Below are 27,909 nucleotides of genomic sequence, written 5' to 3'. Positions count from 1 at the left end.
GTTGCCCAAAGTGGGTACTTGGAAGATAGTATATGAGAACAGAACAACAACAAAAAACACACCAGGAATGTAATGTTTTATAAATACTTCTGGATTTCTATGTTCGTGTTAGTGATTATTAAATAATTATGACTTTTGATAATTTATATAAAGGTCACTTGATGCTGATGTTTATGAATGGGAAAGAAAGTTAGCTGTTTTACTCACTAGCAAAAAAACAACAAAAAACAAAGTGGGTACTTGGTCCGTCCAGGGTAGAAGCTTTGGTACAGCTGGCATGGGGTGGGAGGTAGGAGTGGGGAGAGGCATCACAGTGTCATGATTGTATTTTTTTTCTGAAAAGGGGGGCAATGGGCCAATTCACTGGAAATCTCTGGCTTAGAATCCCCTCTACAACACAAAAATCTGTAAGACATGAATTCTTAGAAAAATTAAGTATTTTAAAATGCATTAAAAATGTCTCCAGGTGCTTAAAACCAAAAGGATTGGTGATGGGGAGTACTGTTCAATTGCAGAACAATTAGACAATGCCATGTAGACATTTTATTCTGTCTAACTGTTTGTGACCAAGTACTGGATGATAAATATGAGATAAATAGCCAGTATTAGTAGAATATGTGAACGAGATCCTTTTCCTGTTGATACTTCTTAATTACTCTCTTTCACATAGCTCTGCTACCAGACCCCCCTGTTCACTGGAGCTCTGGGCTTTCCTTCAGCCTGTCTAAGCCAGTAGACTCACAAAGAACGAAGGAGCTGGCCTCTCGCCTTCTCTTTCTCCCTTAATTAGAGAACTTTTACAGTTGAAGCCAACAAATGCGAAATGATATTAATATAAGATGAAACCATGCACCTTCCATTCACACAGATGATCTTATTAGTCACACGGCTTCTAAGGTTTGATGAACAACAATTTTCCAATGGTGATATGCCAACAACACAGTGAATAGTTTTAGCTTGAGAAATAACTAAAATCCAAAGTTCTTCAGGAATTCTTTAAAATCTATGCCATGCTTCTCACATGCTCTTTGGTATGGTGCTGAGATAGGTGGAGGGGGTGCGTGTTTGAAGATATTGAGGGACATTTCTCATCGCAAAAGAACGCCGGCATTGGCATGTTAGATATTAAAAATTAACAGAAAAAAAGAGCCAAAACAAAACACCACAAAAGTAATACTTTTTTCACAGCCAAAATAGTATTTCACCACTAATGGCCCCTTGATGTATTGGGTATATGTACCCTTCTGAAATAAAGGTTCTCAGATACCATTATTTGATAATAAGCTCAAGAGTCTCCAATGGAGAGTGATGGTTCTTCTTAAAAAGTCAAATATACGCTTCACAGAACATTGCTTCCTGAGAGCCTCCATATACAGCACTCCAAATGGATCAAACTTAATTCTCCAATTCACCCATTTCTTCAACAGTGTTTCTCAAAACTTTTCCATCAAGATCCCACCCGAGATTTGCAGAAACCCAGGGAGCTGAGCTCCAACCTGATTTTCAACAAGGTCCAGCAGAGGGCTCAAGTCTTAGCAGGTCAAGACTTAGTTAAGACTTAATACTTGCCTTTCTGCCTTGCAGGGACCCCACGTTGAGAAGCTTTGACTCAACACATTCAGACGGGGCTGGTGGGGCAAAGCCCTGGCCAGGCAGCTGTTCCGAGACTCCACCAGAAAGGAAAGGACATCACTCCCCAAAGGTCACCACACAGCCACAGGCAGTACCTCAACTGCAGCATGCCTCATCCAGTCCTGCATGTCTTCCGTGCCCCATTCTCACTCTCGCCCCCTCCCCAGACACTGTCACTGTATCACTGTCACTCTGTTGTCTATCATCGATTTCCTCAAGCAGGCACCAGAAACGACTCCTTCATCCTAGCCCTGAGATTTTAGAAAGTGCCACATTCAAGGCTCTTTCAAGGTCAGGAGAATGAGACCCATCATTGTTACTGGTTGTTGGCATACTGAATACGCCACAGGGAGTTTGCCAGACTCTGCCATGTGGGCAGGATACTTTTGGTAGCCTGCCAGGTTCTCTAGAGTAAGAACTAGATAATAAGATGTCTCGTGGCCACATTTGTGGGAGCAGGGTTTTATAGTCTCTGGGTCTTGGCTGTTGATGGGATTACACGGTGCTGGGGCAGTTGGTGGGTGTAATGCCTACATACTGGAAGATGGGGGATCTGGGTGGAGGAAGTCCAATCCCAATCCAAGCAGGCTGGAGATCTACGCCCCGGGTCCCACACACCTGTGTTCCTTGGCCAGTTCCTTCATGCGTGAGGCTTGTCTGAACATGTGGAGAGTGGTCTTAAGCATGGCTATGGCTGGAACCTGAGGTCTTCAGCTGCTGGGGCTCTGCTTGGGGCGGGGAGGGAAACTCAACCCACTCTCCTCCAAGGGAACCCGATGAGGGCAGCCAGGCATGGAGGCAGGAGACTCTGTGCTGTTCTCTTCAGGGTACCATGTACCTATCAGCCTCCACATGGAAGGATTCACCAGAGGGTCCCAGTTCAGAGCTGGAGTGGGAACTTGTGACTGAGACATTTTTCCGTTCATTCATTATTTACCACGAGGTCTGGGTTACAAAAATGGTCCATTTTATGCTAACGAAGAGGTGAAGTAGAGGGAACTTCTTGCTCTCCCTTGGGTCCTCTAGTCCTGTGCTTCTGTAGAGGAACCTTGATGATAGAGTTTATAAATCCACCCCAATTTTGCATTCAGTTCTCTTTTCTTTCCTATGTTGAATAAGACTGATTCCCTACCCAAAGAACTCTGATTAAAACTGCTAAATAAAATTTCCATCTAGGGGACTGGAGTGATAGCATAGCGGGTAGGGTGTTTACCTTGCACGCAGCTGACCCGGGTTCAATTCCCAGCATCCCATATGGTCCCACGAGCACCACCAAGAGTAACCCCTGTGCATCGCTGGGTGTGACCCCAAAAGCAAAAAAAAATCCATCTATAGGGACTTTCTGTGTCAGTTCACCCCACAGGTGAACTTCCCCTTAAAACTTTATCCTACCCCAGTCACCTGCGTCTGAGCATCCTCAAGCTGAAGCCCTGTCTGATGGAGGTGAATCCCAGAGCCCTCATCTCTGTGGAAGCCAGAGCCTGCCTTGCTTCCTCTCCAAGAGCCAGCCATGAGTCCTATTTCTCTCCAATAACAGCCGGGAAGGAAAGAGTAGCTATCGGAGCTGAACACGAGTCTATCTGGTTTCCTTCTCTGAGTACATAAACGAGGAAAGCACCAGGTGTGTTTGAAAGGATGGTCTGCAAGGTCTTCACTGCTGGGCCCCATGGATCCATTCTGAGAAGGGTGTTGTGAACCCGACAGAGTGCAATCACACACTCTCGGAAGGTAGAATTTGGTACACATGCCTGGCCACAGGGCACAGATGACTGGAACCACTCACTGCTGTGTGCATGGTCTGTCACGAACAGAGACAGGCTTAACTGACTCATCACTGCACACACAACAGAACTTTATTCAACCATTCAGCCAAGAGAAGCAAGTCTGACCATTTGGCACAACATGGATGGGCTTGGGAGGTATTACAAGTGAAACCGGGAGAGAAAGAAATATACTAGGAGCCACTTGTCTATCTATTAAAACAACAACAACAAAAGAATAACAAGAAGCTAACAGAGACTGAGAACAGAATGTTCGCAGAGGTCTGGGAGAGGGGAGGGAAAAAGGAAGGTGTTGCAGGTGGTCAGAGGTATTATAGTCCTATTATAAAATCAAAAGTCCCGGGTATGTCACACATAGCACAGTGGCCACAGTTAATGATGCTCTTTGGAACATTTGAAAGTTTCTAAGACAGGGGCCCTTCAAACTTCTCATCGCAGGAAAAACAATGAACTACTAAGAGTTCGTGGTAACAGATGGGACTTATGGTGGTGATCATTCCACAGTACAAATACGGAACTGTGCTAATAAGACTATTAGCAAGTTAGGCTAAACTAGCAGGCTATCCCGTCAATGTCAATTCAGATGCGAAATTTGAAATCTGGGGTAAAAAATCCATAAAAAAGAAATCATCAAGGTCTAATATGAAGTCTTTTATGTTAGATAAATTCTAATGTTGCATTTTTTTCATTTATGTTTCTAAATCCCACCAGCCTTCCCAACTCGATGGTAGGATTTGGGTTTGTTGTTGTTGTTTTGCTTTTTGGGTCACACCAGACGGTTCTCAGGGCTTACTCCTGACTGCACTCAGAAATTATGCCGCGCAGTGCCAGGGGGACCATATGGGATGCTGGAGATCAAACCAGGGTCGGTCGTGTGCAAGGCAAATGCCCTACTCACTGTGCTATTGCTCTGGCACCTGGGATTTGTATTTTAAAATAACCTCACCTGCTGCTTCTGGGCACAGCCACACGCTTGGCACCTCTGAGAGCTGCATCCCACCCATTCCTGTGACTCGTCAGGGAGAGGAAAGGCCATTCTTTGTCTCCTGGAGTCCACCGAATCCAGCAGAGACAGAACAGGGAGCAGGTCCTGTCTCCTTTAGCACCCTATCACATCTGCCATAGCTCATCTGTTTTAGAAATTTCCAAGGTATCTAGACATGGCAAAAATCAGAGTTTTCAGAGCAGATCTGAGTCCCTTGTCAATTATCAGAGAGCCTCAGGGTGGAATGTCAGGATCATAGCCTCCGCAACTCCGACTTCTGGGAATCATCTTTGGCAACGCTACCCGGAGTGGAGAGACTGATTATTTTGGCGGCCTTGTCTGGCATAACAACAGGTGGTCACAGGCCTCGTGGGGCTCCCCCCAATGGGCTGCTTTCCTCACCATCACCACTTGGTTGGGCCTAGTTGACAGGCACTTGACTCTCTAACTCACAACTAGAAAGAGAACCTCAGAGAGGAAGGAAAGTCTGGAAAATGCACAGTTAATAAAAACATAGCCTCATCTCTAACTTGTCTGGTTCCCCCATAAAACACAAATGTCACTGTGGAAAATGATATACCTGCTGAGGGCTTTCCTCAGAGGGACACATCATAGGATGTTTGGCTGGGCCAAGTGCCCAATGTCCATCCAGAAGGAGTTATCATCGATTCATTTAAAAGTGTAAACGAAGTAGCCCAAATCGCCAACTTGTTTCGTCTTAACTCCTTCAACGGGAAAACTGAAAGGACCTACCCTTCAGGCCATGGCTTCTTCCTCTAGGAAAAATGTAACTGAGTAGAAAAATCTTTTCATTCATTCTCCGAACTGGCCCCTCAGGTCCAAAAGACAAGGGGGGAAATGCCTGATAATGCACAGGACGCTCTCTCCCCTTCCGAATCTCCTGACCGGCCAGACAGAAGATTGCAAGTGACCACAGTGAGCCAGGGGGGGACAAGGGAGGTGGTCTGAGAGCAGTTCTGACAATCCCATGTTGAGGGGGGAATGAGTTCTGCTTGTATCCTTACAGAGGCAGGGAGTGTCATGGAAGACGAGGCTCAGAAGACACGGTCAGGTCTTTACTTGAATGTCTTTCATGGCCGGAACACTGAGATAGCCAAGATTCCAACTGGAGGAGAGAGGTTCCCCCCCTGACACCTGCTTTCTTCCAAGAGTGAAGACCGGCGACCAGCAACTTTAATATCCATGTGAAACCTGATAAAGAACAGGTTTGCTTTGCAGTTGACAAAGGAGAAGAAATTTGGTAATTTGTTTTGCAGTCCCACGTCTTTTCAGGACGAAGAAGCTTCCAAGTCAATTTGTCTGAAGTCAACAGGAGCACAAAAACCCCAGTTCCAAGCCTACATCACTTTGTGAATGACCTCGACACTCTGCATTGCTTCTAACCAAACCAGACACATCTCCAGGGTAGAGCATGTCATGCGTGTTTCCTGCTCTAAGTCTCACACACCCATAATGCTGAAGAGGTTTTACAGGGCAAGGGCAATAGTGATATCCGTCTTGGAATCAGTTTTCATTTCCATTCCACAAAGCAGGGCACCTTTGGAAATACATTCAACCACTGCTGAATGCCATAATATGTGGGCTCACTGAACCCAACATCTACATTTCGAAGGGCTCCTGTTATCTACAAATGTATGGCTATGTCCTACTGGAATACTCCCGTTTCTAGCTAGAAAATGATTTCCTACATCGGAGTCTCACACTGCATCATCCAAAGGGTTCAGATACAATGCTTTTTTTTTTTTATTTTTGGGTCACACCTGCAATGCTCAGGGGTTGCTCCTGGCTCTGCACTCAGGAATGACTCCTGGCGGTGCTCAGGGGACCATATGGGATGCTGGGGATTGAACCCAGGTTGGCTGCATGCAAGGAAAACACCCTCTTCACTGTGCTATCACTCCGGTCCCAACAATGCTTTAAGGAACAACTTTCCTAAAGTCTCACTTTAGCTCAGACACCTGCTCAGCTTTCTCTACCCTCTCACCGGTTGCAAACTCCACAGAAGAATGACTCTCCCAAAGAATCCAGCCATCAGAGGACAGAGGCACTGTCAGAATTAGCAATTGGCACAGAAGGGCTCGGCCTAGGGACACCAACAAAGGTGTGTTGGGATTGATTAGGAAATCAACAGACAGACAAATCTCAGTGAGGTCTTTAACTCGAGAGAGCGGCTTTAAGTATATCCAAATATCCTGGCTTACCCAAAAATAAACAAACAACAAATATCCTGTCTTAAACAACAGCTTTTAAAGTGCTCAGTTTTCTGCACTCAGCACTTTCTTGCTAGATCTTCACCGCAAAGGAGAAGTCGCACTATCACTACAATGTGTAGAAAAATAACGGGCCTGTGACAAGAATGGAATCGTGTATTATGCATTATCTGTAACAAATCATGTTCCCCGGAAGTTCCCGTGTGTTTTGCATTAATATGAAGGGAAAGAATTCTTAACCCCACCAACTGGCAAATATGGGAATTTCAGCTGCTCTGATATAACGATCCTAAGTAAATCCCTATTCATTTCTTACTTTCCAACCTGCTGGTCAACCAGAAACGCAGTCAGACTCGCTAATTAAATTATAGGGAAGGAGTCTCCCTAATGCATTTCTTCCCTTCATTTTCCAGGCACAAGTTACAAACGGAAAATAGCTCTTGGTACATATTAGCATTTTGAATACAGATTCTATAAATTTCTTCTAAGCAAGAATGAAATTGGTAAATATTCTTATTGATGGAGCTTTCCCGTCCACATTCTGGAAATCGTACTTTCAAATCACTGCAATTTTACTCCTTCTAAAGGGGTTGGGGGCAGGGAGGAGTCAGTGGGAAATAATCCAAAATACACAAAATTTTCAATTGCCACCTATTTTCCCCTACATTTGGCAGGCTATGCTAACATGTGGAGACTAATAAAGAATTATTCATTCATGTTTAGAACTCAGATTGATTAATTAATGTGACATTCCAGAATGAAATTTTCTACTCATAAAAAGCTCACTGCTACTCAATTGTAATTACGTCTTCAAGGTGTCACCGTAACTACTTATTAAGTTAAGAAAAATATATTGAGTGGCTCTTCAAGAATATAATATAAACATATACACAAAAATGCAAGGTCCTCTCTTTGGAAAGAACAGATATTTGGACCAATTAGCAGCAGCACTAATATTATTGTTAGGGTTAATATATATTAGGTCTGATATATAAAATATATATATAATTAGGTCTAATATAGCATTATTATTAGGTCTAATATACTAGCATGTCTAATACTGTTCAGTTCTGTTTGAAACAATGACCTGTGCCATCTTAGAAAGCAGAGCTGTTTTCTGATAGCTTGCAGCCCCGTGCAGGAAGAGAGGACCCAACTTAATCAGACAGCTAAGTCCACACAGCTGAGGTCCACGGACACATCCCCCACATCAGGAGTTCAAGCCCAGCGATCCCAACGCTCTTGACTTCCTGCAGTTATGGAAGCGCAAAGGTCCCAACAACCCAGACTGAAAGTGGCCCAGGAGTGGAACCAGTGGGAAATTTTAGAATAAATCACACACCTGATAGCTTCATGAGAAGTTCTGATGCTGCCTTGACCGACATATCCCGCCTTAGGACATTCCCCTTCCCCTCCTGGGTCTTCAGCGTGTCCTCAGCGATGCCTGGGGCTGGCACATCCGATTCTGGACTGAACACGTAGCTGGACCGGGGCACGGTGGCACCGAGCGTCTCCTCATCCTTGGGCTCCTCTTTCACTTTAAAATGAAGATTCATGGGCTCCTTCTGATTTGCAGCTGTCAATAAAAACAAAGGGATCATATACACATACATATCAAGGGGCCGCGGTCCATCTCAGCGGCCCCAGCCCGGCCCCCGACTTCATGAAGTATGGAATGCACAACCTCTCTAAGAGCAGGAAGACCCACATCTGATCAAAACAGACGGATACCCAGCACAGAACGACGATGAGGCATGGAGAGTGCAGCCCTCAGAAGAAGGTCAGACGCCTGTGATTGGAAGACGGGCTCCCTCTCCAAACTGCCTGGGCCTTGGTATCTTTGGTTTCTGAAAGCCTTTCCTCTAGATGGTCTCCTCAACCTCTTCGCTCCCTACCTAATCTGATGATGAAAAGAATGCTTCCAGGTGGTCATTCTCCCATTACTTAGGGAATGCAAGCAGGAGTCAGAGGTACCCCGCCCCCACACCCCAACCAAAACCCTGCAGCACTGTGATAAGGTGACAAAGGGATGTTCAAGGCCAAGCTGTGAGCAGAGAGCAACCTCCACTGCCTCCATATGTGGGCCGGCGCTCCTGCCTCAGACAGTCAGGCATGCATCTGGTATAACTTTTCTGAATCATGTCTGGGGCCCGCGTCATCTCTGAGGCCATGGAGGGCCCTTTTCAAAGAACACTTCCAATTTGGGACTAATTGGAGACTTAAGGGCGAAGTGGCAGAGAAGGCTCAAAGAATTCCCACGTCGCCCTCACCCACATTCCCGAACGTTAGCATCGCACAGAACCACAGCGGGCTGGTGGGTCGGGAAGAAGAGACTCATAGGGGCTGTGAGCAAAACTCCAGATTTCATTCCCATCTCGCCAGTGTTTCCACGCCTGCCCTTTTTCCATTTTTAGGCTGGCTGGTTGGCGTGGAGTGTGTGGTTAGGGTAGGGCCTATTACGGGATGGATTCTGTGGCTTGGGGTTACTGTTCCAAGTTCCAGCTCTTTGCCCGCTGCAAAGGGGAATGCAGGGCCCGGGAGAGACCAAAAAGGCAGGAAAAACAGCCTCTTCTCTCTTGGCTATTTTCACAGCTTTCACAAGCTATTGCTCTCCTGGAAGGGCCCTCAGGTTGGCGCTGTAGGTTGGTTATGCTAGGTGTCTGTCTTTTGGAAAAGAAGATTGCAACCTCACAGCGCTCTGAGTAATACTTTATGGAATGAGTCTTCAGCCCATTCCTGCTTATCAAATGAAAAGGATGAAAGCAAATCCCCAGAGCAAATACCTATTACCCCTCGCCACCATCCCGCCCCAGCCAATACGTAGGCATAAAGTCCTTTCTTTCCATCTCGAGCCCTTCAGGAATGTACAATCATCCAGGGGAGAAGGACATTGTGCATACACACATGTTTTAGCACGCACAAAACCCCAAGTTTGATCTCTGGCTCCTTATGCCATGACCCGGCACCCCCTCCCCCTCCTGCCCCCTGCACAGCTGGGTATGGTCCCAGTGGCTTTCAAGTATTGCAGGGCTGGATCCATACAGATGTGGAAGTGCTAAACACCACCAACTGCGTGGGTCAAGCTTAGTCGTAAGCGACCTTCATTGAAAACAGAAAAAAAAAAACGGGGGGATGGAGGGGGAGGAAGGTGCTGGGAGAGAGTACAACAGTTAGTGAGTATGCGCCCTGACCTGGGTTCGATTCTGGGCACCATGTGGTTCCCCGCATGCTGCACCAGGTGCAGCTCTAGTGGCCTCCAAGAGTGATACTGGCACTGAGCACCTCCAGGGTCCGAAAAATGCTGCAAGTTCAGATCCCTGTCCTGAGCCTCTGCCCGTTGGCCAAGCATCATCAGTGGGGCCCATGGGACTTCTGAGAACCTCTGGTACATTTCACAAGGTTACATGGCAGGTCTGGACACTGGAACCCAGATGACTGATGTCATATTTAGAAATTCTACCACCAGAAAGACACAGAAAGACAACGGTCGAGACTAGAAACTTGTGCCTACCTCCAACACACCACTGCTCCACCTCCGTGTTCAAGCAACAATAGAACGTGACTGGACCTTAAATTTCTGCCAAGATCCCACCTCCTCCACTAACTCTACGCCAGCCACACGATTCAAAATGGCAATGCCCACCCCGTTGTGGACCTTCATCTGTCACCAAAATCTTCCTTTCTGTCCAATACAGAGGAGAACGCATTCGAATGGTGCCCTTCCCAAATTCTGGTGATGAAGAGCCTTAGCCCCTATTAGGATAATATTTGTCAGGGGCCAAGAGAACTGGTCAATGGGTGTAAGTTTGCCACAAGAGTGTGTGTGTGTGTGGAGGGGGGGGAGGACAGAATAGAGAAAGGACCTGTATGACATTACTACTTGGAAATGATCATTCTGGACAGGAACTGAGTATTGAAGGTAGGTAAAGGGATATACCTGATAACCTTTCGGTATCTGTATAGCAAATCATAATGCCCATGGGGTAGGGGTGGAGAGAGAGAGAGAGAGAGAGAGAGAGAGAGAGAGAGAGAGAGAGAGAGAGAGAAAGAGAAAGAGAGAAAGAGAGAGAAAGGGAGAAAGAGAGAAAGAGAGAGAGAGAGAGAGAGAGAGAGAGAGAGAGGAAAATTGGCTGCCATTGACGGGGGGGGGGAGGAAACTGGGGACAATGGTGGTTTTTTTTTTTAACTGAGAAAAAAAGTATATATTTTTTAGATACAGGTGTTGGAACATTATATGACTGAAACCCAATCATGAACAACTTTGTAATTCTGTATTTCACTGTAATTCAATTCAAATTTTTTTTAATTAAAAATAAATAAAAGGGGGTGGGAGGGATACTGGGATCACTGGTGGTGGAGAATGGGCACTGGTGGAAGGATGGGCATTCGATCATTGTATAACTAAAACCCAAGCACAAAAAGCTGTAAATCTACAACTGCATCTCATGGTGTTTCACAAATAAAAATCTAAAATAAACAAATAAATAAAAGATAATGTTTGGGACTAGGGAGTGATTAGGCTCAATGAAGCTGGGAGGGGGGGGCCCTCATCCAAAATCCGTGGTGTCCTTAGGAGAGGCGTCAGGGACAGACACAGGTCTGGAAAGATGATATATAGACAGGGACAAGCGTCACCTACAAGCCAAGGGCAGAAGCCTCAGGCAAAACCAAGCTCTCCAATACCCTGACCTTGCACACCGGTCCCCAGAACTATGAGAAGTCAAGTCCCAGTGTTGGTCTCTTGTTATGACAGCCTAAACCCACCAATCATATACCACACACTTGTGTTGTTTCTTATGTGGACCATTTATGGTCTGTCCTTCCAACTCAAGGGCAGCCCTTAGGAAGGCAGTGATCTTTGTTCTCACATGGCTGTACCTCCAGAGTCTGCAATAGTGCCTGTCCCCTGCTAAATTTATATCCGTTGAATGAAAATAGTATGTTGGGCTACAAATCAGTGACATCAGTTGCTAGTTCACGATGGCCTGTGCTAAACAAAGTGGAGGAATCCTGAAATATTCCATGAAAGGCAATCAAATGCATTCCCGGGTCTGGTCATCGGGATGGGGAATGAGAAAGGAGAGAGAAAGCCTAAAGTTTTGCTACTTCTGCCACCGCACGAAGGTGAGATGTCTCTGAATCTTCACCAGGGCTCTGGCTTGACCAAAGCATCCAGGAAAATCTCCGGGAAATTGTTTAAAATCTCACCTCGGGAGGCAATGCCATCGGAATCTGAACTGGTGGGAATGACGACCATCTCTGTAGCAATCCCGAGTTACAGATTTCTGCTCTCTACCAGCAAAGTAGTTCCCTCAAGGTTTTTTTTTTATTTTGTCCAGCTTTGGGGGGTGGGTCCCCCAGCTGTGCTGGCGGGGATACAGTGCTCCAGTCCTCTGAGCCATATCCCCAGTTCCTCATTGTTTATGTTGAACACTTCTTCTCTTTCCGGGCTTTTATGCTGGCTACTTCCTGAAACCCTTATTAGTCACAGCAAAATAATTAAATAGTGTGTTTTCCATTAAGTTGGTGACACTGACTCTTTGGGGAAGTGTAATATAAGGTACATGGTTATGGGGTTTTTAATAGGCACCAGTGCTCTATTATTTATAAAACCAAAACACACACACACACACACACACACACACACACACACACACCCCAAAATAAAACAGGCTAAGAAAGAGACAAGAAACTCTAGGAGAGCCTAGAAGAAAATCCCAACGTCTGGGATTATTAGTCAGACCTCTCAAAAGATAAAAGGAAGTTGTAGGAGCATATGGAGAGATAGCACGTGGGTTAAGGCACTGGCCTGCATCCTGCCAGCAACCGAGAATGGAGCCACATATGGTCCCCCTGCTATGACCAGGAATCTCTCCTGAGCAGAGAGCCAGAAATAACCCCTGAGTATCATAAGTGGTAAAAAAAAAAAATCTAACAAAACAAAAAAAAATGTTACATATGACTTAACCAAAAAATATATATATATATGTGTGTGTGTGTGTGTGTGTGTGTGTGTGTGTGTTAGTCCATAGTTAGTCCACTGTCGTCCAAGCTAGGTAGAGCAGAACATCACAGACAGTTAAAAAGAAAACCAAAACCATCCAGGCCAGCTCTATCCTACTAGATTACACATTTGCAAGGCACTTCATACCTGCATTTTATTCTGACAATGTCAAGAAGGACATAAAACTTGTTACACACTGGGAAAATGTAAATACGGTGAGTGGCATATCCAAAAACAAGAGGGGAAACACTTGTTTGCCCAGGTTTTAATTGGTAGAAACAGAAACCCAAGGACACCCTATTCCCCTCCAGGCCCCAGAAATATTTGTACAGACACAAGTACTTGAACCCCGTATTTTAAAATTAATTAGACTGAGTGGGTGCCTTTCTTTTGTAATCCTTTTACTTAAAAGAAAAAAAAATCTTTTCTTTTCTTCCTACAAAGAAAGACGGAATGAATAATGTTTTCTTTCTGCTTCGGCAAAACCGCTGGGCAGAAACAGGCATTTCTCACTTCTGCGAGGTCACCGGACTCGGCACCCACAGAAAGTTTCGGGTGCGAGCCGGCCGCTCTCTGCATCCTAGCACAGACCTTGGCATCTGTTCTGGACCCTGAAGTTTGCAGCTACTTCACTTTCATCACAGGGAGGAAACCCAAGGGGCCCCTCTCCACGCGGTTTGTTCCAGACATTTTAGAGCTAATTTATGAATTTCAGACACAGCTAATTTCTTGTGCTCGGCAGAGTCGGGTTACCATTTCAAAGAAACCAACGGGCTCTCTTATTGCAGGACTCAGGAAGCGTGCAAGTTGGGGGCTGGTGAAAAAGAGCCCATGGGTTAAATGTTTGCCTTCTGTGGGGTCCCGGCACCACACAGGGAACCCCATGGCCTGCCTGGAGTGCTTCCTGAGCACAAAGCCGGGAGTAAGACCCGAGCACTGTAAGCTGTGGCCCTCTGGTCTCCCTAGCAATATAAAAGAAAGGAGATTCAAGACAAAGACTAATGGGGCCGGGGAGACGATGCCATGGGCAGGGAATTAATTTGTTTGCCTTGCACAGAGCCAACCCAGGTCCACTCCCCAGCACCCCGCTCCAAGCCCTGCCAGGAGTCATTCCTGAGTGTTGAGACAGGAGAAACCCCTGAGCACCACTGGGTGAGGCCCCAAAACAAAGAAAAGTCAAGGGGTAATACGGGGTAAAGCGTGGGAAAAGACTGGGATAAAATAACTCCACAATTCCAATTCTATAGCAGGAATTATTCCTATTTTATAATCACAGACTTGCCCTCCGAGACGTGTGTGTGTGTGTGTGTGTGTGTGTGTGTGTGTGCATGCGTGCATGGGGGTGTGTGTGCGTGTTTGTGCATGCGTGTCCAAGTGTGCATGTGTGTGCGTGTGTGTGTCTTCCTACAGCAGATGGAACAGGCCACTGTAGCCACAGCCATCAGGACCACTGACCGATGCGTGGCCCAGTGCTGCTAAACAGGTTATCAAGTGCCATATGGCAACAGGCAGGAGTGAGTCGACAAAGAAACCCCCCCTTTGCTCCCAAGGTGTCATTAGCTCACAGGAGAATCCTTCCATCCGCCACCTCACCTGACAGGAAGTTCTGTCATTCGAGAAATCCAGCGAGTCAGTATTTGTTCTCAGAACACACACAACCCGCGTCTGAGCAACGACACTGAATGGGTCGTACAGGAGAATGGTATTATTACAATCTTCGTTGTACAGGGAGGAAACCGAGGTCTCAAGAGACAACCGGGCGTGCCCCCACCTACCCCCCACTTCCGGCTTCACCAGAGCACGAAACCCCGAGTTTTCTGGGTGAAAACACCCTTTCCTTTCTCCCTGAGTCTGCCCACGCGCCCTGAAGAGGGAAATTAACCCAGGCAGCTAGAGTGGGTTTAGAAAGCAAGCAGAGTTCACCCCCACGAAAGCAGGCCACCAGGTGAGGAAGGAAAGGTGTGGGGGGGGCGGGAGGAGGAGGAGGAAGCACCTTGCAGAGGCGTGGCTGGAGGGAGGGGAGAGGAGAAAGGGTCCGAATGCGAGGGGGCTCTCTCCTGGTCTGCGGGGTCCCACTGAGGAGGGAGAAGGAAACTCTGTGTGTGAGTCTGCACGTTTGCGAATGTCGACACTGCCCCGAGAATTCCAGTCACTCCCGAACTTGCAGCTCAGGTGGTCTTCACCTTCTAAGACAGGGTTCCAAGGAATCCTAGGAGTTGCGGCTACAAGGGTTCCAAAACTGGTTGTCTCTGACAATTGATTTGTTTATAAGGTTTTTTGTTTCTTGTTGTTTGTTCATTTTTGTGGGGGGCTGAGGTGGTGGTGGGCCACATCCGACAGTGCTCAGGGGTTCCTCCTGGCTCTGCACTCAGGAATTATTGCTAGAGGTGCTCAGGGGACCCTATGAGATGCCAGGGATCGAACCCAGGTCGGCCACGTGCAAGGCAAGTGCCCTACCTTCTGTACTATCTCTCTGGGTCCCAAAACAATAATAAATTTTTGCTTTTGTTTTGGGGTCACACCCAGCTGTGCTCAGAGCTTACTCCTGGCTCTGTGCTCAGGAATCACTCCTGGAGATGCCCAGGGGAGCACATGCAGTACCAGGGATCAAAACCCAGGTCAACCACAAGTAAGGCAAGTGCTTCTTCATGCTCAAAACAAAATTATTTCCAGATGCAGTCCCCTGGCACCATCCTGGTGGCAGGTTGTAGGGTACCTGCTTTGGTGAAGCTTCTACTTACAGCTCAGACATATCAACCTGTAGCTCTGTAGGTAACCTCAAACAGTGACTTCCTAAGTGTTTCACCAGAGCCGGGCAATGCGCTGAGGGTTTGCTCGGATTCACTGTTCCCATCCTCACAACGGTTCTCCGAGCGAAGTCCCTGTAACTACAGGCCCTGGGCAGATGAGGAATCTACGGCCCAGGGAAACTGAGTACGTTTCAATGAAACAGTTCATTGAGGAAAACCAAGGAGACCAATGGAGAAACTCCGCAAATGATGCACTGAGAAAGCGTGAGACACACCTTTCTTCTCTCCTCTGGGATTTGCCACAAAGTGAGACAAGAGTAGTTGCTCAGCGCTCGCAACATTGTAGCCAAAAAGTTCTTGTTATCATGGTCCTTTTTATTTTGTTTCAAGAAGCCTAATCCTGAATGATTAGGATCCTAGCCTGACTGGTAAATTACTAACAATTTTCTCTCATTCGCCAAATCGGTCCAGTGTGAATGGCAGTTTAATAAAAACTGTTTTTTTTTTTTTTTTAATAGAAGCCACAACTTGAAGGTGGAGGCGACAGGGGTGAGGAGCAGGTGGAGAGGATGAAAAGTGGAACCAGAATCTAACTCAGGGTCTCAACAGGCCAGCCCCCCACAACACCACTATCTCCCCGCGAGAGGCACTGCATGAAGACGCCCCCAGCCACCTCCATTTTCAAATACTAGATGCTTATATGCTATAAGAACGTATCCCATCATTACTGATTTTGTGACCTGTGCTCATCAAAACCAACCACATTTTCCTAATGGCTAGATTCTATTAAAAATAATAAAATAGGGGCTGGAGTGATAGTGCAGAGGGTAAGGTGTTTGCCTTGCACGCGGTGGACCCAAGTTCAATCTTTGGTATCCCATATGGTCTCCGGAGCACCTCCAGGAGTAATTCCTGAGTTTAGGGCCAGGAGGAACCCCTGAGCATATCTGGTTGTGACCCCAAAAGCAAAAATCAATAAATAAATGATTTTAAAAAACATGAACCTCAAACATAGTATCCCATATAATTTTTTTTAATGTAGGAGTACTGCTATTTATTCAGCCACTGATTAGCTGATTAAAGCCCCATATAATTTCTACACTGGGTCTCACCTGTGATTTTCGTGGTTAAAAAAAAAATAGGTTCACGTTTCAAAGAAAGAAAGGGAAAAAAAAGAAAACCGCCCCTATTCTCCTTTCCCTTATTTTTGATAAAGAAACAGAGGCTTAGCTAATGACACAGTGTTTGGTGAGGGACAATGGTTCGGGGCACACAGGGTCTGTCCCCTGGCTCTGTTCTCGGGAGCTGCTCCTGGTGGGTTCCCAGGGGACCACGTGGTGTGGGGGGTCAAACCAGGGCAGCTGCCTACAGCCAACCACGCAAACACCTTACCCCGTGTGCTGCTGCGACACTTTAAAAATCCCACAGCTCGTGAAGACAAAACCGAGCCAGGATCTCAGTTTTCCAGGCCACACACTCGAGGTTCCAACTGCCCATGTTCCCTCACTGGTCTTCTGGCCGGGGCTCTGGGCCTTTCTGATAATCTGATGCCCTCTGGGTGGGGGTGGGGGGGAACCTGCCTCCTAAATCATAAGGAAAGCTAGCACTGCACTGTGGCACTGTTCTCCCGTTGTTCATCGATTTGCTTGAGCGGGCACCAGTAACGTCTCCATTGTCAGACTTGTTGTTACAGTTTTTGGCTTATCGAATACACCATGGGTAGCTTTCCAGGCTTTGCCGTGTGGGTGGAATACGCTCGGTAGCTTGCTGGGTTCTCCAAGAGGGGGCGAAGGAATCGAACCCGGGTCAGCGGCATGCAAGGCAAACACCTTACCCGCTATGCTATTGCTCTGGCCCAAGGAAAGTTAAAGTTTGATTAAATCACTAGTGACAAGGGAGCATTCCTTTCAGGGCTTACGTTTCTTATATTCAAACCGAATGCTTAGAACATTAGTCCAACATTTAAAAATCTTGCTCCTCATAAGGTAAACTACTTAAATTCCCGTAAGTAGTTTTACCCTTCGTGTTCAGTGAAGTTTTTAACCGTTCCCCACTTCTCATTCATCTCCGAGAGGGCTAATCCTTGGCCACGGGGCAGGATCTTTGAACCCGAACCAGGCTCGCACACTGGCCCTCCCTCTGTCAGCTGCTCCACGCACCGTAGGCAGTGACAAAGGAAAACCAAATAGCTGTTGGGGCAGGGTCAAGGGTGACAACAGTGAGTGGAGCCTGGAGAAAGTTAAAACAAACAGAGATGGGGCGGCCCTGCTACTCAAGCTAGCACAGAGTGAGCCAACGGAGCCCTCTGCAGCAAGCTACTTCACGGATGGACGGGATAGCTCGCTGGTCGGAAGCAGGAAGCGCAAGTCCTGGAAAACCGATCAAATCACGAGGAGATGGGGAAGAAAACTGAATTTTGAATTCCACGCTATTAATATATCTCACGACTGGAATGTGGGACTGGCCACAAGGTGACTGGCTGTCAGAACGGCCATGAAGTGGTGACCTGACCCCGGAAAGAAAATCTCCAGATTGGAAGAGGGTGTTTTCCAAGCACTTTCCCAGGGAAAGTTGGGTGACCGCCTGCTCCAAGAGACATCTCCTTCTGACTGTTAAGCTCGCCCTTCTCCATCCCTGCGCTGATATTTGGGTTGTCCAGATATGTTTTCAAAGGCTCTTGTCATGGTGGAAAGCACTGAGGGCAGAAGGTGGGTGGCAGGAGGACTCTAAAGCGCCCATCCCGACCCCTCCCTCCTGAAGACCACCCCTCTGCCATGAGCCGCTCAGGCCCTTCCCATCAAGAACTGACTGAACTGGCAAAGTGGGGCAAAGCTCTCTGGCTTATGCTGAAAACTATGGTGGTGACTCGGGGTGGGTGGGAGAGGGGAGGGGGGCAAAAGGAGTGAGGAGGAAGGGAACAAGGGCTGATTCTGACAGTGGGAGGGCGCTGAGACTCTGGGGGTGGGTAGGTGAAGTCTCCACACACATTGAGATGTGAAGATGCCCACCCCGAATTATACAGTATTGTCAACAACAGTGAATCAATAGAATTCGATTTAAAAACAAAATAGGGTCTCACTGAAAACAAACAAACAAACAAAACCCCTTCTATAGGGGCCAGAGAGCTCTTACGCTAATCTCCATAGGTAGGGCATTTGCAGTGCCTGTGGCTGACGCGGGTTTGATCCCCAGCACCATATGTGGTCCTCCAAGTACCACCAGAAGTGCTCCCTGAGGGCAGAGCCAGCAGTAAGCCCTGAGCATCACCAAAAGTGGTCCAAAAACGAAAATGAAAACAAAACCACAACAACCATTCTATCAAAGAACCTCTGTCACAGCAAGGAAAACACCTAGAGGTAAGAAAGTGTCATATGGATTCACTCTTGTCCTGTGAGGCAGCCCCCCACCCCTACCCGTGTTTTGTTTTGTTTTTTTTTTTAATACCAGATACTACACTGGGTTAGAGTGATAGCACAGCGGTAGGGCGTTTGCCTTGCGCGCAGCCAGCCCGGCCAAGCCGGGTTCGATTCCTCTGCTCCTCTCAGAGAGCCCGGCAAGCTACCGAGAGTATCTCGTCCTCATGGCAAAGCCTGGCAAGCTCCCCGTGACGTATTGGATATGCCAAACACAGTAACAACAAGGCTCACAATGGAGACGTTACTGGGCCCGCTCGAGCAAATCGATGAACAACGGGAGGACGGTGCTACGGTGCCTTAATCCCAGACCCTACCCCACTCCTTAGCATGGGCCATGCACTTTCAGTTTGTCCCATCCACCTCAGGATTCAGAGTCACGCCGATTCCCCATGTGGCTGCTATTAGATTTGGTCTTTTTCTCCTAAAGAGACTAGAAGTGGGAGGGGCTGAGTTTTCCCAGTCTGGGGATCTGGCGGGAGCTGTGGTTTGCTTTGATCCGTAGAAGGCGGGTGGAGAGATGCCGGGCTGGGTCTGGACGTGGCCTCTGTCCTTCTGAACGTGGCTGGCCGCCAGGGGAGCAGGTCTGGACTGGCAGACTGAAGGCGGGACCCGAGGGAGCAGAGAGACAGGCCACCCCCGCAGAGGCCAGCCACGGGCAGCCGGCCCCCCAGTCCTCCTGCCAAGGGCTTGCAGATGGATGAGTCAGCTGGGACAGCCCTGGCGGGCCAGGCCCAGACGGGCAATCCACAAGATCGAAGCAAAAGAAGCGGGATGGTGTGGTCAGGGACCCACCGTGCCAACGCTTCCAATTCCTCGGCTGGGCCTTCGCAGCGGAGGGCCTGGGTCATAGAACCCGAGACGAACACAGTCCTTATGCTCTCTCTCCACTCTGGAAAGCACCACTCTCTGCCACCCACCTCCTTCCTGACAGTCTTACGGAGCTGGCGGTGAATTTGAGAATCTTCCCAAGTAAAATATCACCACCTCTGAAAATCTGCCTCCTGCAACATGACGGATGGCATATCTTGCTTCTAATCCATGGACTGTGGATGGTACCAAGATAGAGTGATGCAAAAGGATGTGATTTCTCCTCCCTCCCCGCCCCCCACTGCCCCCCATGGCGACTTGAAATATGGTTGAAGAGGCAAGACTACTACACAGGCAACAGAATGAACTAGGTGATAATCCAAGCACCAGTCAGGGGGATAAAGAAAACAAGTATCACTGAAAGTACTGGGGGGTGGGGGGTGGGATAACAGAACAGCACAGAATAGTTTTTCTTTCTTTTCCTTTTTTTTTTTTTTTTTGCTTTTTGGGTCACACCTGGCGAGGCACAGGGGTTACTCCTGGCTCATATACTCAGGAATTACTCCTGGCGGTGCTTGGGGGACCATATGGGATGCTGGGAATCGAACCCAGGTCGGCCATGTGCAAGGCAAACGCCCTACCAGCTGTGCTATCGCTCCAGCCCCAGAGAATGGTTTTCTTGAACAATTGAGAACAAAAGTCTTCATCGAAGGATGGCTACAATTTGCCATCAGTAAAGATATCACAGAAACACTACCACCGCCCCCCCCCCCAAAAAAAAAAAACTGGAGAAATTCTCTATAAAGACAGAAACCACTGTGGGTTAAGAGGTGCGTGAAAGCTGCCATTTGGTTTTAATGACACGATTGTCATTTTCAGAAAAGTTCCCCATTACCCCTGGGAGAGGGAGATAAAGTGGCTGTCCTCATGGGAGTGAGGGGACTCTAAGGATGATGACGGGGACAGAGAGATCGTTCAGGGCTTATGTAAGTTGCCTTGTAATGCAGACCACCAGGCCCCGAATCCCGGCATCGCACGTGTTTCTCTGAGTCCCGCCCGGAACGCAGAGCCAGGAGTGAGCCCTGGGCACCATCACGTGTGGCCCCAAGCCCAAACTGAAACAAACTGTAGGATAGAAGGCAGAGATTCACCCTGCAGGGTCACTGTCACTGTTACTGTCCTCCTGTTCATCGATTTTCTCCAGTGGGCCCAGTAATGTCTCCATTGTGAGACTTTGTTGTTACTGTTTTTGGCACATCGAATACGTCACAGGTAGCTTGCCAGGTGGGTGAAATACTCTCGGTAGCTTGCCAGGCTCTCCGAGAGGGGCGGAGGTAGAGCAGTGAATGTTGATGAAAACCTACATTTTGGGGCTGGAGTAATAGCACAGTGAGTAGGGCATTGGCCTTGCATATGCCAGATTCGATCCCCGGCATCCCGTATGGTCCCCTGAGCACCGCCAGGAGTAATTCCTGAGGGCAGAGCTGAAAGGAACCCCCGTGCATCGCCGGGTGTGAACCAAAAAGCAAAAATTATAAAATAAAAATTTTTTTTAAAAAGAAAAGCCACATTTTCCTGGAGGATTTACTCAGTGGAGAGAAGCGAGACAGGGAAACAGACTGATCCGAAAGGGACAGCAAGGTGGGTCCCCGAAGCATGGGAGGGCCTGGAGCAGGGGACAGCCGGGGTGGCGGGGTCTTGGGGAGGAGCTAGGGGAGGCCGGCCAGGTGAGAGGAGCGGGCAGCGAGACAGAGATGGACGGCGGATGTGCTGCGAAGGCACAGAGACGCGTCCGGATCGGTGACTGGATTAGCATGCATTAGAAATGATGCCGTGGTTTGAAGCCAAGGAAAATAAACAGTGAAGCAGACGGAGGTCAAAAGACAGTTCGCTCAACTGAGAAAAAAAATTAGGTAATAGCTAATTAAGTGGTCAGGAGCCAAGCTCTGCTGTCGGGCGCAGCCGAGTCCTGCGGCCCCATGGAGCCAAAGCCTTCGGGCCTCAGCGTCCACATCTATACAATAGGCCCGTGGAGGCACCTGGGGCACGGGGCTTGGCTCCACAGGAGACCATCTGTTGAGTCGGAGGCCTCGGATGTAGCTGTCCTGACAGCTAACGCCAGTCACAGCGGCAGCATCCAGGAGAACAGAGAAAGCGTTTCTGAGAGGAGAAGAGGCCCGGGACTGGGTCTGCAGAAACACAGACTTCTTTTCCCCTAGCAAGATCAATACATTTGCTCTGGGGACGAGGTCAGAAGCAGGGTTATTCTTCCCCCCGCACGGTGAGGAGGGAGAGAGCTGGATTCTGGCCACGACCGGTTTGCAGGGCCTCCTCAGCGGTCTGATTGTTCTGAGACAAAGAACCTGCGGAGGATAAAGTTCTGTGGCCACACAGTCAACTCCCTGTCCCTTCTCTCCGGACCCAGGGATTCCTGGAAAGCCTGGAGAGGAGGAGCCCGGTTGCCACGCCTCGGGGAGCGGCACCAGGCCGGGGTCCTCGGCTTACTGGACACCACAGACGAGGGCAGAGGACAGGGCCCGTCTCCCTGGGACTGCGATTGCCAGGTCAAGGATGGCACTGGGGAGGGGGGCAGTGGGTAATGGGTCCCCAGATGGTGCCCGCTTCACTGTTCCAGAGCTTGGCACGCATGGGCCGGCAGGTTTGAATGGCTCTCTCTCACCTCCGTGGGTCTCTCCTCGGCGATAACACCACAACACAGGTTCTTCATCCTCTCCCAAAGCAGGGCGGATTGCTGAAACTTTGCGGGACTTGAAACGGCTTTGAGCAAAGGTCCCTATGAGTCATGCCTGGCTTTGTTCAGGGACCAGACGTGGTGGGGCTTGGGGCTCGAACCCGGAGCTCTCTCCTGCTAGGCATGCGCTCCAGCCCTCCCAGCTACCTCCCTGGCCCTGCCATTCAATTTGTTTTTCAATTTAATTTTTTTTTCTTTTTGGGTCACACCCAGAGAAGCACAGGGGTTATTCCTGGTTCTGCACTCAGGAATTACCCCGGGCGATGCTCAGGGGACCATATGGGATGCTGGGAATTGAATCTGGGTTGGCAGTGTGCAAGGCAAAGGGCCTAGCTCCAGCCCCCCCCCGCCCCTCCAGCCATTCATTTAGAAGGAAAGATTTTCCTGATTCTTCTTAGACTCTCCCCAAATAACCCAGAAAATCATATCCCCAAACACATACAATCTGAAACAGCTCTAGCACGCAGTAAGAGCAGGAACACTTTGTTAAGTCCCACAAGTAGCAGTAGCCCTTGACAGGGCCTCTCAATGCTTGGGCAGCCTCTCTGTCCCTAGAACAGCACCCCTCACCCCTACCCCCAAACCAGCACCATGGGCCTGAAACAAAGTACAGGAGTTAAGCAAAGTGCTTCATAAAAGCATCCTGGCATCACATACAGTGCCCTGAGTACCACCAGGTGAGGCCCAAGCCTTCCACACAAAAACAAAATCAAGAAAACAAAACAACAAAACATCCAGCACTGGTGTGAGTTATACTTCTCCTCATTTGTTGTAACGTGCAATTGGTTTCTTTCTTTCTTTTTTTTTTTTTTTTTTTGTCTGGGGGTGAAGCGTTCGGGTATTGGGAATAGTGCTCAAAGAAGTGAAAACTCCCCAGCAATGCTCAGAGAAGCAGATGGGGTGGGGTGTTAATCTCTCTCTCTCTCTCTCTCTCTCTCTCTCTCTCTCTCTCTCTCTCCCGCCACCCCACACACACCTCATAAAAGCAAAGACGTGAAGTGAAGTTTGGAAGAAACCAAAGTTAAGGCTGCTAAGAAAAACCAAATAAACAACAAGTGCTTGGGAAAGTCTCGATCCCTGGAAGCCCTGGAAGTCGGCACACGTGTGTCACCCTGGGGCCTGTGTTCCTGAAATGCCAAATGACTCACATAAGCCCCCTCATCTCGGGGAGCCCCTAGGTCACTGACAAATAATAAATAAATAAATAAATAAAAAACAGAATCACATCACACTTGCCCTCTCCTCTGAATCACCTCTGGGGTCCAGAAAATCCAGAATTGCAAAGGGCGAGCAAGCCGCCCGCAGCTGGAGGGCAGCCTGGCACAGCAGGAATGCAATGCGTCCGGAGGGTAGTGAGGGCCAGCGGCCAGCAGAACTGGGAAACAGAGGCAGGCCCAGGACAAGGCTTTTGCCAAGGCCTGTGTGCAGGGGTGAGGCCATCAGCCCAACCCCAGACCCAGCAGCCCAGGCTGAGCGTGACTCTAAGTGTGCATCAGACATGCCTGTGCAGGACCCCACAATGCCAAATTCTAACCAGCAGCACCAAAAGAGGGGTCCGAGCGAAGAGGCACAGGAAGGCTGCCACGAGCAATCCGGCAGGAGAGGCGGCACCGCTGCCAGAGCAGAACTGGGAGGGCGTCTCGGAAAGGCTGGAAGAGAGGACGGCCCGGGGGAGGGCTGAGCGCACACTCTGTGCACCCCAGACCCCGAGTTTGATCCCGGACACGGCATCAACACCCATGACGGCAACTGCCGATCATGGCCCGACTGCCTTGGAACACTGGAACACTTGCAACTTGGAACCGAGGAACTTGGAACACCCAAGAGCACGAGACATGAAAAAGGGCAACAGCAACCTGGACAAAGGCGGTGGCCACAGGTTCGCCATCCATACAAGAGACACTCTGCTAAAGGAGATCGCCAAGGCTTCAGCTTATGCCCATGTACAAGTCGCTACCTTAAGAAGTCCATCTTGGGAAAAAAAAAAGTCCATCTTGGGGCTGGAGCAATAGCACAGTGGGTAAGGCATTTGCCTTGCACGCGGCCAACCCGGGTTCGATTCCCAGCATCCCATATGGTTCCCCGAGCACTACCAGGAGTAATTCCTGAGTGCATGAGCCAGGAGTAACCCCTGTGCATCACCGGGTGTGACCAAAAAGAAAGAAAAAAAAAAGTTTGTCACGCTGGACAAGATCTGAGGGTTAAAAGCAGGTAAAGGGATTTTCTTGATAACTTTTCAGTATCAGTATTATAAACCACAATGCCCAAAAAGAGGGGAGGAGAGAGAGAGAAGAGAAGCACCTACTATAGACGCAGGCAGGGGGTGGGGAGTGGGGAGTAATGAGAGGGAACCTGGGGACACTGGTTGGTGCTGGGACACGTCCACTGGTGGAGGGATGGGTGTTGGAACACCGTATGACTGAAATCCAATCATGAACAGCTTTGTAAGGGTCTATCTCATAGTGATTCAAAAAAAGAAAAAAGTTAAAATTTTTCAATTAAAAATGTTTTTTAAAAGTTAAAAAAATAATAGAAAGAAGACTATCTAGGGCTGGACACGGCATCATAGGCATGATAGGACAGTGGGGAGGGCATTTGCCTTGCAGGTGGACAACCCAGGTTCAATCCTGGGCATTCCAGCTGAGCACCGCCAGGAGCGATTCCTGAGTGTGGAGCCAGGAGCAACTTCTGAGCATCGCCAGTTGTGGCCCCCAAACGAAACAAAAACCAGAAGTCCATCTTTCCTGGTGAAATGAATTCAGCATTCATGCGGGAGACAGTGTCAAAAGCTTGTGCCCATTTCCAAATTAAAATTAGTCTGAAAGACTTCTATCGTTTATTTTCAAAAAAAAAAAAAAAAACCCAGGGACAAAAAAATGCTATTCCTGGCCAACAGTGGCACTTGCCAAATTTCTGTCCACTGCTTGCTTGCAATTTGGAGAGTTGGAATGAAACGTTTTATCTTGAAAAGTGTCATTTTCAGAAAGCAAAAATGATGTAAGGCCGCAGTTGGCCACATTTAATCAGGCTTCTCATGCTGCTGCGCCCAGCTCTGAGATGCTGGAGGTGGGTCCTGCGATGAGCTGGTCCCCACTGGACAGCCTCAGGATGCTTCTTTGGGGCATGAGACAAACACAGGGACCTGCAGGGGTGACTTACCACCTCCTCTTCACACAGTCACCCTTGACCTGTGACAAGTGTCTCACACCCATCTCATACCTCTGTGGCCCTTTCCATGGATAGAAAGCAGTAAAAGAAAATTAAGTCCCCTTAAAATTACGTGTCCACGTGGCACCTTGTCTGCCAGCTGCCAAGTTTCTAATTCAGGTAAGTGGGGCCCAACTGGGATTGCACAGGACATTCGTCATGAACTTGAGAGAGAGAGTACCAAGGGCCAGGGGGGAGGTGGTCCAGTGGTTAAGCTGAGCACACACATGATGCTGGACCACATGGCCCCCAAGCAGCACCCAAGTGCAGCCTCGGAAGCTGGGCTCAGCACCATGGTCTCGAACCCTCACATTCAATCGCCCGACCTAGCTGGCCAAGAATCATCAGAATGGCCCTTGGACCTGCTGAGCACCGCTTGGGAGACATATCCTCCCATGTAATAAAATAAAATGAAAATCTGTACCCAGACCCTACCCTGGACCACAATTCCTGGGCACAGAGCAGGATGGGGGGATGAGGGCGGTCCTGGCATTTTAAAGAAACTCAACCAGAGAGCTGGTACAAGGGTGAAGACACTTGCATGGTGGCAATCAACCCTAGTTTGATCCCTGGCACTGTGTATGGCCCCCAGAGCCCTGTCAGGGAGCACAGGGCTGGGAGTAAGGCCTAAGCACCACTGGGTATGCACCCATTACCCCCCCCCCCCCAAAAAAAAATGAAACTCCTGAAAGAGTCTCATATTGAGCCCAGGTTAGGAAAGTCGCCACTGGGAATGGAAGACAAACTCCAAGGCAGTTGGAACTTGGGGTGAGCCAAGCACCTCACTCTCGAAAGTCCCCAAGTCACCTGATCAAGGCATCACCCCTTCTCCACCATGCAATGATCCGAGAGTGTCCGCGTTCCCGAGAGAGATGGAAGGTGGCCAGGGAGGTGGAAACCGCCTCTCTGGGCTGAGAGGGGCGGGCATCACAGAGAAGGGGTTTTCTCGTCTCGGCTGCTGGGGGACCCTCTCCCTCCCGGGGGGCAGGAGCAGGAATCCGAGTCTGTTTAAAAGCCCCCATCCCGCCACCGACTTTGGACCCCGCTGGGTTCCGTGCAGTCATCTTTCTGCCTCATTTTCGCCGAAGGAGCAAGAAAGAGACCCCGCTTCATCACCCGGCAAGAAAGAAGCAAGTGTTCCCGGCCCCGCTCCGAGGAACAAGTAGGTATGTGCAGGCTCGCATCTGGCCCGGCCTCCGGCGCTGCAGACAGAGATGTGGCTGGCACCGAGACTGGCAGACACCCCCCAGCAGCTGCGCCCTGCAGCCCGGCAGGTGCACGGAGCCCGCCAGAACAATGGCGCTGTTATGACGCCCGGGGATGGGGCCACCACTTGCCCCCCGAAAGCCAGAGCGTGGAAACTCAGCTGCGGTTCCCTGCGATTTCAGCCTCTGGGATCTACTGACACAGCCAGGTAGAGTCCCCTCCCCCCTCCCCCATGCTAAGCAGCTCTCAGGGAGCAGGGGAAGGTGGCAGGCATGAAGGATGGGAAAGATCCCTCCAGAAAATGTATTCCCTCCCTTTGAACACATCTTCTCCGGGAACTGCACTGCCACAAGTCACCAAGTTTCACATTTACATCCGAATCTGCACGCTCGTGTGCGTGCGCGCGCGCACACACACACACACACACACACACACACACACACACACACATTACCAATGCATCTCACTCCCCGGTGACTTTCCACCAGGTTGCTAGGTAACAGTGCATACAAGTCAGGTTCCAGGACCTCTAGTAAGCCACCATAAAATAGCGGCATGGGCCTTTTGCATAAATAGTGTGCATTTGTTATCTGTTTTCTTATGCCCATTGATCAGTCAGTAAACACTCCAGCTGCCAAATCGTAAACAAGTCCCCGTCAATAGCTGCCTGAGAAAACAGATCACAATATAAGGCTTTGGGGCACATTCTTTCACCCCCCTCAACCGACTGGCTTTGCCGCTGGGGCTGAGTATTTGCAGCCCTGGCTCTGGGCAGCCCCTGCCTTTGTCTTGGGCTCCCTGAGACCGATTCTGCAGCTAATTACAGCCTGAGAGCCAGTGCCCGGGAGCCCAGGCCAGCAGCGCCCGGCAAATCAGGAACCGGTGATTCAGCCAAAGACCCAACAGGCCCCTCAGCCTCTTCCTGGCCTGCAGAAGGAGGAGGAAGCCCTCACTCAGAATTCCTACTGCCGCACTCCCCGGTGTCCTGAGGCAGAGGAACATATTCTCCGGGAGGGGTGCAGCCCCAGATCTCAGAACGGGCGCCCCCTGAGCAGAAAAGCAGAAAGGAGTCCCCGGGAGTGAGTTCTGGGAGGATCCGCAGCCAAAAGGCAAACCAGAAATGTGCATGGCCCCCCGT

The 27,909-nt window shown here is 49.1% G+C and overlaps 1 protein-coding gene across 5 annotated transcripts in view; it reads right to left on the bottom strand.

Annotated features, from left to right (window-relative positions):
* ZNF827 (zinc finger protein 827) overlaps positions 1 to 27,909 on the bottom strand; it is a 192,766-nt gene that overhangs the window by 106,395 nt on the left and 58,462 nt on the right. For all 5 annotated transcript variants that reach the window (XM_056118996.1, XM_056118995.1, XM_056118992.1 and 2 more), the window contains exon 5: positions 7,972 to 8,205. In XM_056118996.1, coding sequence (XP_055974971.1) covers positions 7,972 to 8,205 — 234 coding nt within the window. The remainder of the gene's footprint in view (positions 1 to 7,971; positions 8,206 to 27,909) is intronic.

This window comes from Sorex fumeus, unplaced genomic scaffold, assembly GCF_029834395.1.
Source record: "Sorex fumeus unplaced genomic scaffold, SorFum_2.1 ptg000039l, whole genome shotgun sequence".
NCBI classification, from domain to species: domain Eukaryota; kingdom Metazoa; phylum Chordata; class Mammalia; order Eulipotyphla; family Soricidae; genus Sorex; species Sorex fumeus.
This window is presented reverse-complemented; position numbering and strand designations above follow the sequence as displayed.